At 47.9% G+C, this 12939-nt stretch overlaps 1 protein-coding gene across 1 annotated transcript in view; it reads right to left on the bottom strand.

The window, feature by feature from the left end:
- Positions 1 to 12939, bottom strand: part of LOC140392259 (uncharacterized) — a 415817-nt gene that overhangs the window by 167730 nt on the left and 235148 nt on the right. Inside the window, exons 25-29 of the mRNA XM_072477576.1 lie at positions 8966 to 9140; positions 8760 to 8857; positions 6559 to 6733; positions 5668 to 5765; positions 3695 to 3866 (exon numbers count right to left, since the gene is read on the bottom strand). Of these exons, the coding sequence (XP_072333677.1) occupies positions 3695 to 3866; positions 5668 to 5765; positions 6559 to 6733; positions 8760 to 8857; positions 8966 to 9140 (718 nt within the window). The remainder of the gene's footprint in view (positions 1 to 3694; positions 3867 to 5667; positions 5766 to 6558; positions 6734 to 8759; positions 8858 to 8965; positions 9141 to 12939) is intronic.

The raw sequence follows: 12939 nt of genomic DNA, 5'->3' as shown, positions 1-12939 counted from the left end.
AAGTGTACGAAGCAGGATGTGCTTTGTGCTCCTGAGAATTGAGGAAAGCTTGCAAGCTAAATAAAATAACTAATGCTGTACCTGCAAATCCATCTCGACTTTTATTGAGGCCAGACTGACAGGTAAACAAATTTGGGATTTGACACATGCAGGTAGTTTGGTGGTGTGGGAGGTGAGGGGGTTTGGTGGTGTGGGTCTGGGATGGTTGCGTCCGTGTCCCTGGCCAGCAAGGCCCCTCCCTCCCCGCCCCCAGTTGAAAGTGTCTCGATGAATGCATTCCTTGCGCACTGGCCCTGGCGGTAGCGTTGTCCGGCCTCCCGTGCCTGGCCAGGCTCCATGTCCCGCTCATTGTCCCCCTCTACATAATCCACCTCGTCTGAGAGGCCTGCCCTGCCTCCTCCACCACATCGCCCCAGCTGCTGCGCGATGTTGCGGAGGACGCAGCAGACCACCACGATGCGGGCGACCCTCCTGGCCTCGTACTGGAGGGCCCCTCCAGAGCGGTCCAAGCACCTGAAGCGCATCTTCAGGACCTTGAAGCACCTCTTGACAATACCCCTGGTCGCCTTGTGGGCATCGTTGTAAACGGTCTCTGCGTCGATCTGTGGCCTCTGTAAAGGTGTCATCAACCACGACTGCAATGGGTAACCCCTGTTGTGCAGCAGCCATCACCGCAGCCCCGGGGGGGTGCACTTCGAATATGTTGGGGATCACCGAGTACGGCAGTATGAACGATTCATGTACACTGCCCGGATATCGGTTGCAGACGTGCATAATCCGCATCTGATGATTGCAGACCAGCTGAATATTCATGGAGTGGTACCCCTTCCTGTTTGTGAAGAGCGGCCTGTTATCCTGTGGTGGCCGTAGGGCGACATGCATCCCATCGATGACCCCCTGGACTCCCGCGGGGCATCCTGGCGATGGCAGCGAAGCCCGCTGCTCAGGCATCCTGGTGGGTGCAGTCCATAGGGTACTCGATGTACCGCTCCGCCTGGGCGTGCAGGGCGTCAGTGACGACGCGAATGCACCTGTGCGCCGATGCTGGTAAGATGCCGGATAGATCCCCACTTGGCGACTAGAAGGAACCCGTCGAGTAATAGTTCAGCGTGACCGTCAACTTGACGGGAGCGGGTGTCCTCATCCGGCGCCTCCTTAGCATCTCTTCCTTCTCGGCCTGTCGGGCAGCAGGCTCTCCACCCTCCTCCTACTCGGCCTGTTGGGCAGGCGGCCATTCAACCTGGGCGGCTGCCATCTGCCCCTCTGCAGCCCATTCCTCTGCTGCAGCCTCCACCTCCTCCCTGAGCGACCCCCACTCATGCTGCCATAGGGCTTCATGCAGGGCTGCTGACATCGCCACAGTGGCCAACATCGTAGGTTTGTGACCAAAAGCCATTATTTTCTGCAAGGGATCAAAGGCAAACATGTTAACATGGCGCATTCAGCCGTGCCCAACCAGGTGCCATGGGCTACACGGTGGCCCACATTTGGCACTGCGAGCCCCACACACGCATATCTCCACCCCCCCCGCACTCCAGCCTCATTGGTGCCCCCAGTCTTGGTGTCCGTCCCTGCTGCTAGGGGCACCGATGGCTGGCACTGCCCTCGCTGGGGTCTGTTGTTGGTGTGGCCTTGGTTGGTCGCCCGGTGGGTGGCTGCTGGTTGGTTGGAGTGATCATATGGCCCAACCATATGGCCTTTGTCACTGTATGCACCGACGGGCCGGGGTGGGTGGCCAGCAAGATGGCCGCCCTACTGGCTGTTGGTGCCTTGGAACTGTCCCTGTCCTGTGTGGGGGCTCCCTGGCTGCTCGAACTGTCCCCTCCCCGGCCCTGGCAGGCCCCCCTCCCCGCTGCAGCCAACACTGCCGGTGTCCGAACCAGAAACCCGCAGTCACCCTACGCCACTTCCTACCGCCTATCTTTCGCTCAGCAGCCAGCACGCCAGGTTCACGATTTTTAAAAGCACATTAGAAACACGCCGTTGGGAAATCAGTCCAGCCGAGGTGCTGAATCGCAGAGGCCCTGGAGAATCGGGTGTCAGGCCCACTAATGATATACCTACTGTACTTTTACGTTGTGTTTGGGGAGGGGGGAACCAGAGATTCCCGATTTGGTGTCAACCCAGCATCTACTGCGATTGCGGCGTCGGAAGCTATTCTCCACCCGATCGCGTTTCCCGATTTTGGTGTCGGCTAACCGAGAATCCAGCCCATGAATTTGAATGTCAAGGTAGAATCCATCGAATCCCTACAGTGCAGAAGGAGGCTATTCGTCCTATCAAGTTTGCACTGACCCTCCGAAAGACAACCTTACTTAGGCCTTCCCAATCCCCGTAACCTCACCTAACTGTTGGGCATAAGGAGCAATTTATCATGCCCAATCCACCTAACTTGCACATCTTTGGACTGTGGGAGCAAACCCGAGCACCCGGGGGAAACCCATGCAGACACTGGGAGAACGTGCAAACTCCACACAGTCACCCAAGATCGTAATCGACCCCGGGACACTGGTGCTGTGGAGGCAGCAGTGCTAACCACTGCCATCGTGCCACCTCCGAAGCGTGTTTAAAGTGATAATTATGCAGATAATCATAACACTTATTGCTAAATCAAGTCAATATGAGTGTATGTTTTATACCACATGGTTGTCACCAAGATGCTGGAGGCCTCGACTCTGACAGTCGTTCGTGCCAACTCATCCTCTATCTCATCCTCTGCAGCTGTCAGTTAAATCATGGCCGGATGGTTACCACCAGTTCCCTGACTCTCCCATTTACTTCTCTTGCAAGGAGAGAAATATGAGACCTTTAAGCTACAGTAAAAGCGTGCGTTAAATGGATGACAGAATGGAGACAATTTGGTGAGTGTGACATTACATGCAATGGAGATGAGGGTGAGTGTCAATGATAGATAGGATAGAGATGAGGGTGAGTGTCAGTGGTAGATAGGATAGCTGGGGATATGAGGTCGTTTGAGAGGGATGGGTACACGTGCAAGGCAGGTTGGTGTGAGCGATGTGAAGCAGGCTTGAGAATGTGGAGTGAAAGGTTAGTGATATTTGTTTGTGGATAGAGATGAATGCGCCACTATACTCACGCTTTTTACCCTCATGAGGTCATTAAACTACTTTCAGCATTGAATTCAGGAACAAGGTACCACACTTTTGCAGTAGACTACATGAGCAACTTTCAGTTTGTCAGACCTTTGTTTCATTAGCAGCCTTCTCTCCGCTTGAATATTGAAGAGTATTTCCCTTAGAGTGTGGAGGGGGGGGGGGGGGGGGGGGGGTTCTCCCCAGCAACACATCAAGAGGCAACACTAAAAAAAATGCTCATTATTCGAACTTCTGAACTCCATCCACCAAATCATTCTATTTTATTCCTAATTCAGAAATCCATCAAACTGCATGTTTAGAATCTTCCTTTAATCATGAAAGTTGAAGTTGCCTCACGTGAACATCACCAACCCGTTCCTGATAATGGGGTGAGAAACTCAGAAACTCTACAGTAATGCAGTAGCCACTAACACAAACACTGAACTTACTTCTAGGTTTCCCATGCACCCATGCACTACCAGACTTGCCCCCACTCCCATCCCCACCCCTCCCGCATAACCTACTAGCTCCCAGCACGTCAGGAACCTAAAATCCAGCCCAAAGTATCAAAAAAGTTGAAAGAAGGAATCATTATTTACTGAGGAATGTTTGTGGTGTTTGAGGCGGAAATTCCTGATGTTGTCTCGATTTCACAAGCAGTCGGGTTGCTGCAAATCTGACCGGGATATTCTTTGCGGAGATTCACAAGATCTTCATAATCCCCTTTCCCTGATGGGTTATCGCTGTCAAACCACTCTGTTTTGCAACTACCTAATAAATGCAACAAACAATAAGAGCATTGTGACCAATACTTTAAAGATGGTATTGGAGTCTTTATTTCTGTTCCATTTCGTGCAGCATAGAAAGTCACACGTTTTAATATTCAGATGCCTGATAATGAGCAAGTTGATATGTGATTATGCAGATAATATTTGGTCTCAACCTATGATAATTAAGGGCGTTTGAGAAGAAAGACCATTGAAAACAAGTATTTGGATAGTTTTGTTCACCAGCTGCGATATTCCAAAATATAACCTATCCAGTGTCAGATTCCCACACTAGAATCCATAGAAAACCTTGCATGCAGAAGGAGCCATTCGGTTCATTGGGATTGCACCAACCCAGTGGTTAGCACTATGGCTTGAGACATAGCGGCAGAGACCTGGGTTCGATACCCTGTTGGGCCACTGTCTGTGCGGAGTGTGCATGTTCACTCCATGTCTGTGGTTTCCTCCGGGTGCTCCGTTTTCCTTCCACAAGTCCTGAAAGATGTGCTTGTTCGATGAATTGGACATTCTGAATTCTCCCTCAGTGTACCTGAACAGACGCGGAGTGTGGCGACTAGGGGATTTTCACAGTAACTTAATTGCAGTGTAATGTAAGCCTACTTATGACACTAATAAAGATTATTATTATAAGGGCACCCTGTCTAGGCCCACTCGCCCACCCTATCCCTGTAACACCATAATCCCACCTAACGCGCACATCTTTGGACATTGAGGGGTAAATTTAGCATGGTCAATCCACCTAACCTGGACATCTTTAGACTGTTGAAGGAAACTGGAGCACCCAGAAGAAACGCATGCAGACATGGGAAGAACATGCAAACCCCACACTGGAATTGAACCCAGGCCTATGTCGCTGTGAGACAGCAGTGCCAACCACTGTACTACAGTGCTGCAATCAGTAAGTATTCAATATACTGCATTCAATTTAAAAAAAAAAAAATTGTTCCAATTAGGGGGCAATTTAGCGTGGCCAGTCCACCTACCCTGCATATCTTTGCATTGTGGGGGTGAGACCCACGCAGACACGGGGAGAATATGCAAACTCCACAGGGACAGTGACCCGGGGCCAGGATGGAACCCAGTACTGCATTCAATTCTAACACCAAACTCAAATAATTATTGTATTCAAACATACAGAAACACTACAGCACTAACTTAATTAGCCTTGTTGTTGACCCCACTGGTTTGTAATTTATAATTCATTGAATCATACACCGCTTTCTCAGGAGTCAAACTCTTCCCTGAAAGAGAGGCAGACACTGCTGGCTCCATATTCATAAGTCCCTGTTTTTTTGTGGGCCAGGAAGAGCAGGAACACTTCCCAGTCTTTCAAGGAAGCCCCAGCATCACGTTTACTGATTGCAGGCTTTCTCAAACCCCTGTTAGGGTCACTAACCAGAAGACCTTTCCCCTCTCTTCAATTTCAATTTTCAATCTCTCTCTACAGTGTCTCCCTTCCTCCAAACAAAGGTTGACCTCTCCTCTTTATTGTGGGGTCTGGCCACAAAGCTTCCTGGATGCGGTTTCCTGCCATCAGTTGCCTCTCCTGGCCTCAGGTCAGGCTGTCCATCTGACCAGCAGCTGGAAAAGAAACTGAACAATAAGATAATGAGCTTGTTGCATCGAGTTCGGCTGGACATTCACAATCCCGGTCTTGCTGGGACCTTCAGTCATTTACTGCCTTTTGCACATCCTTCCCACATCCTGGTAAATTGCAGGGCCATTGTTTCCAAAGTTGAATGTAACATTCAATAAATCAGCCCTTACAAATGTATAATACTTACAAAATATTTCAGGGCAGTTAAATCGTATCCTGTAATCTTCACAGCTTCCATCTTGTTGCTCTTTATTCACACATACAAATCCAGAAAAAATGCTGCACCTGTTAAATACGAAGCAGGAGAGTGTGATAATGTAGTTATCAAATTAATACCTACTTTTTGAAACAAAGACACAATGCAACATCACAAACAACTTGCATTTATATAACACCATTAATATAGTGAAAAAGCTCACAGTGCTTTACAGGAGAATTACTCAACAAAGTTTGACGCCGAGACATATTAGGACACAAAGGTAAATTTTAGGGAGTGTCTGAGAGATGCAGGACGAGAGGTATAGATGGGAAAATTTCAGAGCATAGGAAAACCATTTGATGGAGCAATGGAAATTGGAGATGCACAGGATGCTAGAATTAAAGCAAAGCAGATATGTCAGTGGATTGTGGGTTCGAGGTGGATACTGAGAAAGGCAAGACTGTTGAGGGTTTTAAAAGGAGGATGAACATTTTAAAATTGAGGTGTTGTCAGATGGGGTGCCAAAAAAATTAAGTTTACAGAGGGCAGAAGATGGAAAGTTGCCTAGGAAAGCGTAAAAATGGTCAACCTTCCGGATTTCACCTACAGAGCTCAGGCAGAGCTGGAGGTGTCAGATGTTACAGAGATGGAAGTAGGCAGTCTTAATGGTGAAGAGGATTTGGAGTTGGAAACGTCAGTGCTCCAGCGGTGCAAAGTGACTGGTTAAGCTTCAGTCTAAGGTGGCTAAGGAACAGAATTCGTAACAGGGTCCAGAGCCATTATATTTCTCCTCCTCCAATATTGGGTATTGGTCAATCGGCAAGGGAGGGTTTGAGAGAGGTTAGGTTGAGGAATAAGATGGCAAGAATAATTATTTACTCAGGGATGTTGTCTCCAGAACTTGATGCTGGAACCCCAGCTGTTGTCTCCACTTCACAGGCGGTCGGGTTGCTGCAAATCTTATCGGGATATTGATTTCGGAGATTCACGAGATCTTCATAATCCCCATTTCCTGATGGGTTATCGCGATCAAACCACTGGGTTTTACAGTTGCCTGATTATGCAACAAACAAAAAAGATATTGTGAGCAATACTTTTAAAGATGGAATTGAAGTGATTGGTTCAATGGGTGCAGAATAGAAAGTGAAAAATTCAATTACAAAATTATAAAATGAAATTATCAAAGAATATGGAATTCTACTGACAATAGTCTAAACAAAATAAGTTAGTCAATAAGAGATACACAAGATAAATTCACAGGCAACAAAAAAAACGACAGAAATATTGGATAGTCAATTTTCTTCGTTTTCACTAAGGTTGATAGGACATTAGAAGAAGAAGAAGAAGAAATCGAAAAGAATATCAAAATGTTGAAGATGAAAAGGTGAGAGTGAACTGATAAACTAGTCCAACTTAGAGAAGATGGAACTTTGAATCAGAATGGATTGCATCCATTAAGGCATGTCCTTCCTTCAAGGAAGGCAAGTCATTGTCTGATGCTTCATCCTGGGCTGCTTTTCTTGGGAGCATTATTATCAGTGGTGGGTTTGCTCCTGCCATCCATTCTCGGCCAGGGCACGAAGGCAGATCCTCAGCCAACACGGGAATGAAACTTGCACTGTTGACAATAATCTGAATCACACACTAGCCATCCAGCCAACTGAGCCAACTGGCCCCTTGAGGCACATAACAAATCCAAGGAACCGATAGCTTAAAGTTGATGGTAGGAATGTTTTGGAATCTTTACTGAAAAGAGTAGCATCCAGATACTGAAAATATAATAAAAACTAATAAAGAGGTGATACATGATCAACCTTATTGCTTTGTTTGAAGAAGTAGCAGCAAAAGTAGTAATGTTATGCTGTCTGTGTATTTTACTTGGGCTTCCTGCAGGCCTTTGACAATAGACTCATGATTAAGGTCAGTGCATGTGGAATCAAACTGACAACAGAGAGTAGAGATTAAAGGTAGTTACTCAAATAGCAAAAAGTAGGAAGTGGTATCCCACAGTGGTCAGTTCTGGGGCCATTGTTACCCACAGTTATCTCCTTTACATAAGTATGTGAGATTCTGGAATTGGAAATACATTGCCAAATTGTAGGAGGTTAATATTAAGGAAGACTGACAAAATAAAAGATGTTAAAAACTTGCAGCATGGGTGTGTCAAACACAAATGAATTTCAATATTGGTAGGAGAAATAGAAACCATTATCTTTGGAAATTAAGAGTTTAAGCACGGGCGAGATCCAGATTGCGACACCTCGCGAGATTTGGCTGAATCTCGCAAGATGTCTCATGCGACACCAAGTCGGGTGCGATAAGACCATTAAATCGCGCCCCTAGAAAGCGGAGGATTATGTGGTGCATAAACCTGTGGGCCTAATGATAATCTGTGCTGCAAATCTGTGTAATCCTCCGAATTTCTTGATGCTGAAAATGCTGAGCCTGATCAATCTTTCAACTCAGCAAAACTGAGATTATAATGGATAATAAGAGAAGGGCAAAATTGATAAATGAATACTTTGTAAATATTTTTGAAGTAGAGAAAAAGTGGACAAAATAACAGGGATAAAAGGCAAACTAAAAATAGGAACTGGATATACTATAATTATTAAAATGGTACTGGAGAAAATGAAGGTCAACAAATGACTAATATTTCAACTCTAGTGTATTAAAAAAAGTAAGGTGTGGAAATGACAGATAATTCTGTCATCATTTTTCAAAGCTCACTGAAAAGGTGACTGTGCCCTTAATGGTAACACCGGCAGCCAATCAGCTATCATCCCGGAATGTAAATATTTGTCCTGCTTTTCCACCACTTACAATAACATGAAGTTAATTAGGCCCTCTAGATATTGGGTCCCTATCACTAACAGGTAGTCGGTAACTACTCATTACGCTGTAAACCTAGCAGGTTCTCGGTGTATAATAATGCAATAACAGCATTGAGTTTTAACAATGTACTGAAATAATTTTTCTTAAACATACAGCTAAACAGCATCACTGGTTGTGCTACAATTGTTTCTATGTTACAAAAGTGGAAGGTAAATAACATAACCTTTACCTAGGTCAACACTTACAAAAAGATTCAGGACAAGTAAATCGGATTCTGTAATCTTCACAGCTCCCATCACCTTGCTCTGCATTCACACAAATAAATCCAGTGGTAATGTTGCACCTGTTTAATACAGAATGGGAGGATATGACAATGTGTTTGCTAAAATAATTATTATTCTTTGAAATCAAGACATAGTATTAAAATAGGATGGCAGGAATTATTATTTACTCAGGGATGTTGTCTCCAATGCTTGATGCTGGAATTCCTGACGTTGTCTCCACTTCACAGACAATTGGATTACTGCAGATCTGTTGAGGATATTCTTTCCGAAGATTCACAAGATCTTCATAATCACCATAGCCTGATGGGTTATCTCGGTCAAACCACTGGGTTTGGCAGTTACCTGGAAAAAACCCAAAAAGGACATTGGGAGAAACACTTTAAAGGTGGAATTGAAGGGTTTTGTGCAATAAGTGTGGAGAAGAAACAGAAACCTTTCTGGTGATGACCGAGTTAAAGTTATGCATCTACCCGGAAACCAAGTGTAGCTGCAAGGGAAATTTCCTGAATAAAGGAGACCAATTTATATTTACTGGGCAGCACTGTAGCACAGTGGTTAGCACAATTGCTTCACAGTTCCAGGGTCCCAGGTTTGATTCCCGGCTTGGATCACTGTCTATGCGGAATCTGCACATTCTCCCTGTGTCTGCGTTGGTTTCCATCAGGTGTTCCGGTTTCCTCCCACAGTCCAAAGATGTGCCAGTTAGGTGGATTGGCCATGCTAAAATTGCCCAAACAATAGGTGGGGTTAAGGGACTAGGAGTGAGGTATTGGGCTTAGGGAGGGTGCTCTATCAGAGCAAGGGCTGGTGCAGACTCGATGGGCAGAATGCCCTCCTTCGGCACTGTAGGGATTGTAAAAAAAAAAGGTCAGCTATGATGTTGCAACATCAGAATCCTTTGACATCTACAAAGGAGTCAATCAAGGTTCTGGCCCTGACACTTTAGACTATGGGCGTGATTCTCTGAGTGCTGTGACAAGTGGGAATTTCCGTGGGTTTCCCGGCGCTCGGCCCAGCGATGCCGGCAACTCTATTCAACATTAATTGGTCCATTTAACGAGGCCTTATGGGCATCCTGTCCCGATGCCAGCTTGCCAGCTGATTCGCCTGGACCGCTCTCACCAGCCCCCCCGCTAACAGCGTCGACCAGCACTTAAACTGCACTTGCTCAGTCAATCACATCCGCAACAATGGTGCCGAAGAGACCAGCCCCAAGATTCGGGGAAGCTGACCTGAACACAGTGGCCAAGAAGGATGTCCTGTTTCCCTGAGGGTCCTGGAGGGTGAGCCACAAGGCAGCCTGGGACAAGGTGACAGCAGCGGTCAGCTCGGGCAGTGTGACCAGGAGGACTGGCCTCCAGAGTCGGAAGAAGGTCAACGGGCAACACGAGTGAGTAGACACCGATGACCCCATCTGCTTCACTAATGTCACCTTAGTGAAGACAGGGTAGCAGTAGAAGGTTGCTTCTCCGAATGGAAGGCTGTGACTGGCGCCGTTCCACAGGGATCACTTCTGGGGTCTTTATTGTTTGTGGTGTATCTAAATGATTTGGAAGAAAATGTAGCTGGTCTGATTAATAAGTTTGCAGACGACACAAAAATTGGTGGAATTTTTAGTGAAGAGGATTGTCAGAGGATACAGCAGGATATAAACAGGTTGGAATCTTGGGTGGAAAAATGGCAGATGGAGTTTAATCCAGACAAGTGTGAGGTAATGCACTTTGGAAGGTCCAATGCATGTAGAAATTACACAATAAATGGTAAAACTCTTGCGAGTTCTAGAGACATCTGGGCTTGCAGGTCCACTGATCACCAAAAGTGGTAATGCGTGTGGATAAGGTGGTCAAGAAGGCATGCGGCATGCTGGCCTTCATCAGTCGGAGCATTCAATATAAAAATTGGCAAGTTATGTTGCAACTGTACAGGATCTTAGTCGGGCCTCATTTGGAATATTGTGTACAATTCTGGTCACCACACTACCAGAAGGATGTGGATGCTTTGGAGAGGGTTCAGAGGTGGTTTAGGACGTTGCCTGGTATGGAGGGCATTAGCTATGAGGAGAGGTTAGATAAACTTGGTCTGTTCTCATTAGAACAACGGAGGTTTAGAGGCGACCTAAAAGAGGCCTACAAGATTGAGTGCCTTGGATAGAGTGGATAGTCAGATGCTTTTTCCTAGGGTAGGAGAGTCAAGTACTAGGGGACATAGCAGGTTATGGAACGCGCTGCCTGGGGAGGTGGTGGGAGCCAGTACGATAGTGGCATTTAAGGGACACCTAGACAAATAAATGAATAGGGTGGAATGGAAGGACTCCGTAAGTGCAGATGGTTTTAGTTGAGGCAGGTACCATGGTCGGCGCAGGCTTGGAAGGCTGAAGGGCGTGTCCCCGTGCTGTATTGTTTTTTGTTTCTTGTTCCCCCCCCCCCCACCCAAGGGAGCATACCCCAACCCTCCCTCCAACCCTCTCCCTCTTCAGTACTCCCTCCACTTGCCCCTTCAACCCCCCCTCCCGCCAACCCTCCCTTCACACACCCCCACGTGTGTGACTAACAATGCCCCATCTTCTCCCTTCAGGAAAAGCTCTCCCATAATTGGCGGGAGAGGGCCCAGACTGACGGTGGGGTGTCAGTCCTAAGAATTTTCACCGTCTTCGAGGAGCGAGCCCAGGAGGTGACTTGTGTGGCCGAGGAGAGGGACGTCACCAATGCAGAGGCTGGCGGACAACCGGAGGACCTGTCAAACGTGAGTAGTGAATGCCTTACTGACTGACCCATCCCTCCCACAGAGCACATGTCCATTATCTTGCAGGTTCAGCAGCCGATTACTCTGGCCCATCGCGGGCAGCACCCTGTCCTGACTTCGGGGAGAACACCTCTGAGGAGAGTTCCGAGGATGCAACTGCTACAGTCATGGCACAACTGTCATCCCCACCCTCCACCAGCACAGATAAACACACCTCGGTGGGAAATGTTAGTGGTCAGGCTTCTGGGGCACAATTTGATGAGCACTACACTGTTGCTGATGTACATCTGGTGGAGGCAGGAACCCCCAGACGAGACAGCAGTTGGATGTCTGTTGGGTCCCAGCCTGCTATTGAGCCTCTGGAAGAGACCCGGGGCTGATGGGGACGATAGGGACCAACCTGAACGTTCAGGAGATGTCAACGCCACTCTAGCAGCTCCATTGCCGATTGGAGGAGGCCCAGAGGCTACGGGTACAGTAGATGGCACCAGCAATGAGTGGCACCAAGGCCAACACTGCTAGGGTAGCTACCGCAGTGGAGAGCCTAGTTCACAACGTCAGCACCATGAGTGAAGGTGTCCAAGGTATCGCGTCTCGGTGACGGTCTTGGCTGAGGGTCTCGGCCGTATGTCTGCCTCACTGGGGAATCTTAACCAGCACCTGGCTGACCTTGATGAGGTTCTGAGGGACATGGTCAATGCGCTGCGGAGCTTGTCCCAGTCGCAGGAGGGCATCAATGAGACACTGCAGAGCTTGGCCTGGTCACTGGGTGATTTGTCCCAGTCAATGAGGAGCATCCCCGCGGGCATCGATACAATGGTGCGGACTATGGAGAAACATCAGGGTTGACAGAGCCAGATGATGCAGGGGCAGCCAGGGCCCGAACCAGTTGCCGCTCAGTCCCAAGATGAATCCCAGGGCCCAATCGGCACTGACCGGGAGGAGGAGTTGCTGAGTACCAACCTGGACCCGTACCATTGGGTGGTGATGGTGGCCACCAGCACACCCCTCTGATGAGGCCACGTCGCGGGGTCAGCACACAGGACAGGGCGGCACGGCTTTGCAAGTCCCGTCGACAAGTGAGCCGCCTGTAGCGCACAATGACTTACGAGAGAGGCGAGAAGTGATGAAGTCGATTCAGGCTTTATTAAGCGAGACTTGTCCCCAGCAGTTGAGCAACAGAATGAAGCGGCGGGGAGAAGCTCGGGTTCTTATACTCCGCCTTCAGGGCGAAGCCAGGAGTCAGCAGCCAACCAGGACCCGGGATCTGTCAGCCAATAGCATCACGGCTTCACAGTCCCACATGACCCCTAATACATACCACCACATTCACCCCTTGTTAAAAAGGAACCCAGCGGGGTGGTGGTTCGCATGGTGGTAGGGGTTTACAAGGCTGGCC

This window comes from Scyliorhinus torazame, chromosome 16 (assembly GCF_047496885.1).
Source record: "Scyliorhinus torazame isolate Kashiwa2021f chromosome 16, sScyTor2.1, whole genome shotgun sequence".
Lineage (NCBI taxonomy): Eukaryota > Metazoa > Chordata > Chondrichthyes > Carcharhiniformes > Scyliorhinidae > Scyliorhinus > Scyliorhinus torazame.
The sequence above is the reverse complement of the archived record's forward strand: the minus strand, read 5'-3'. Positions and strand labels throughout refer to the sequence as shown.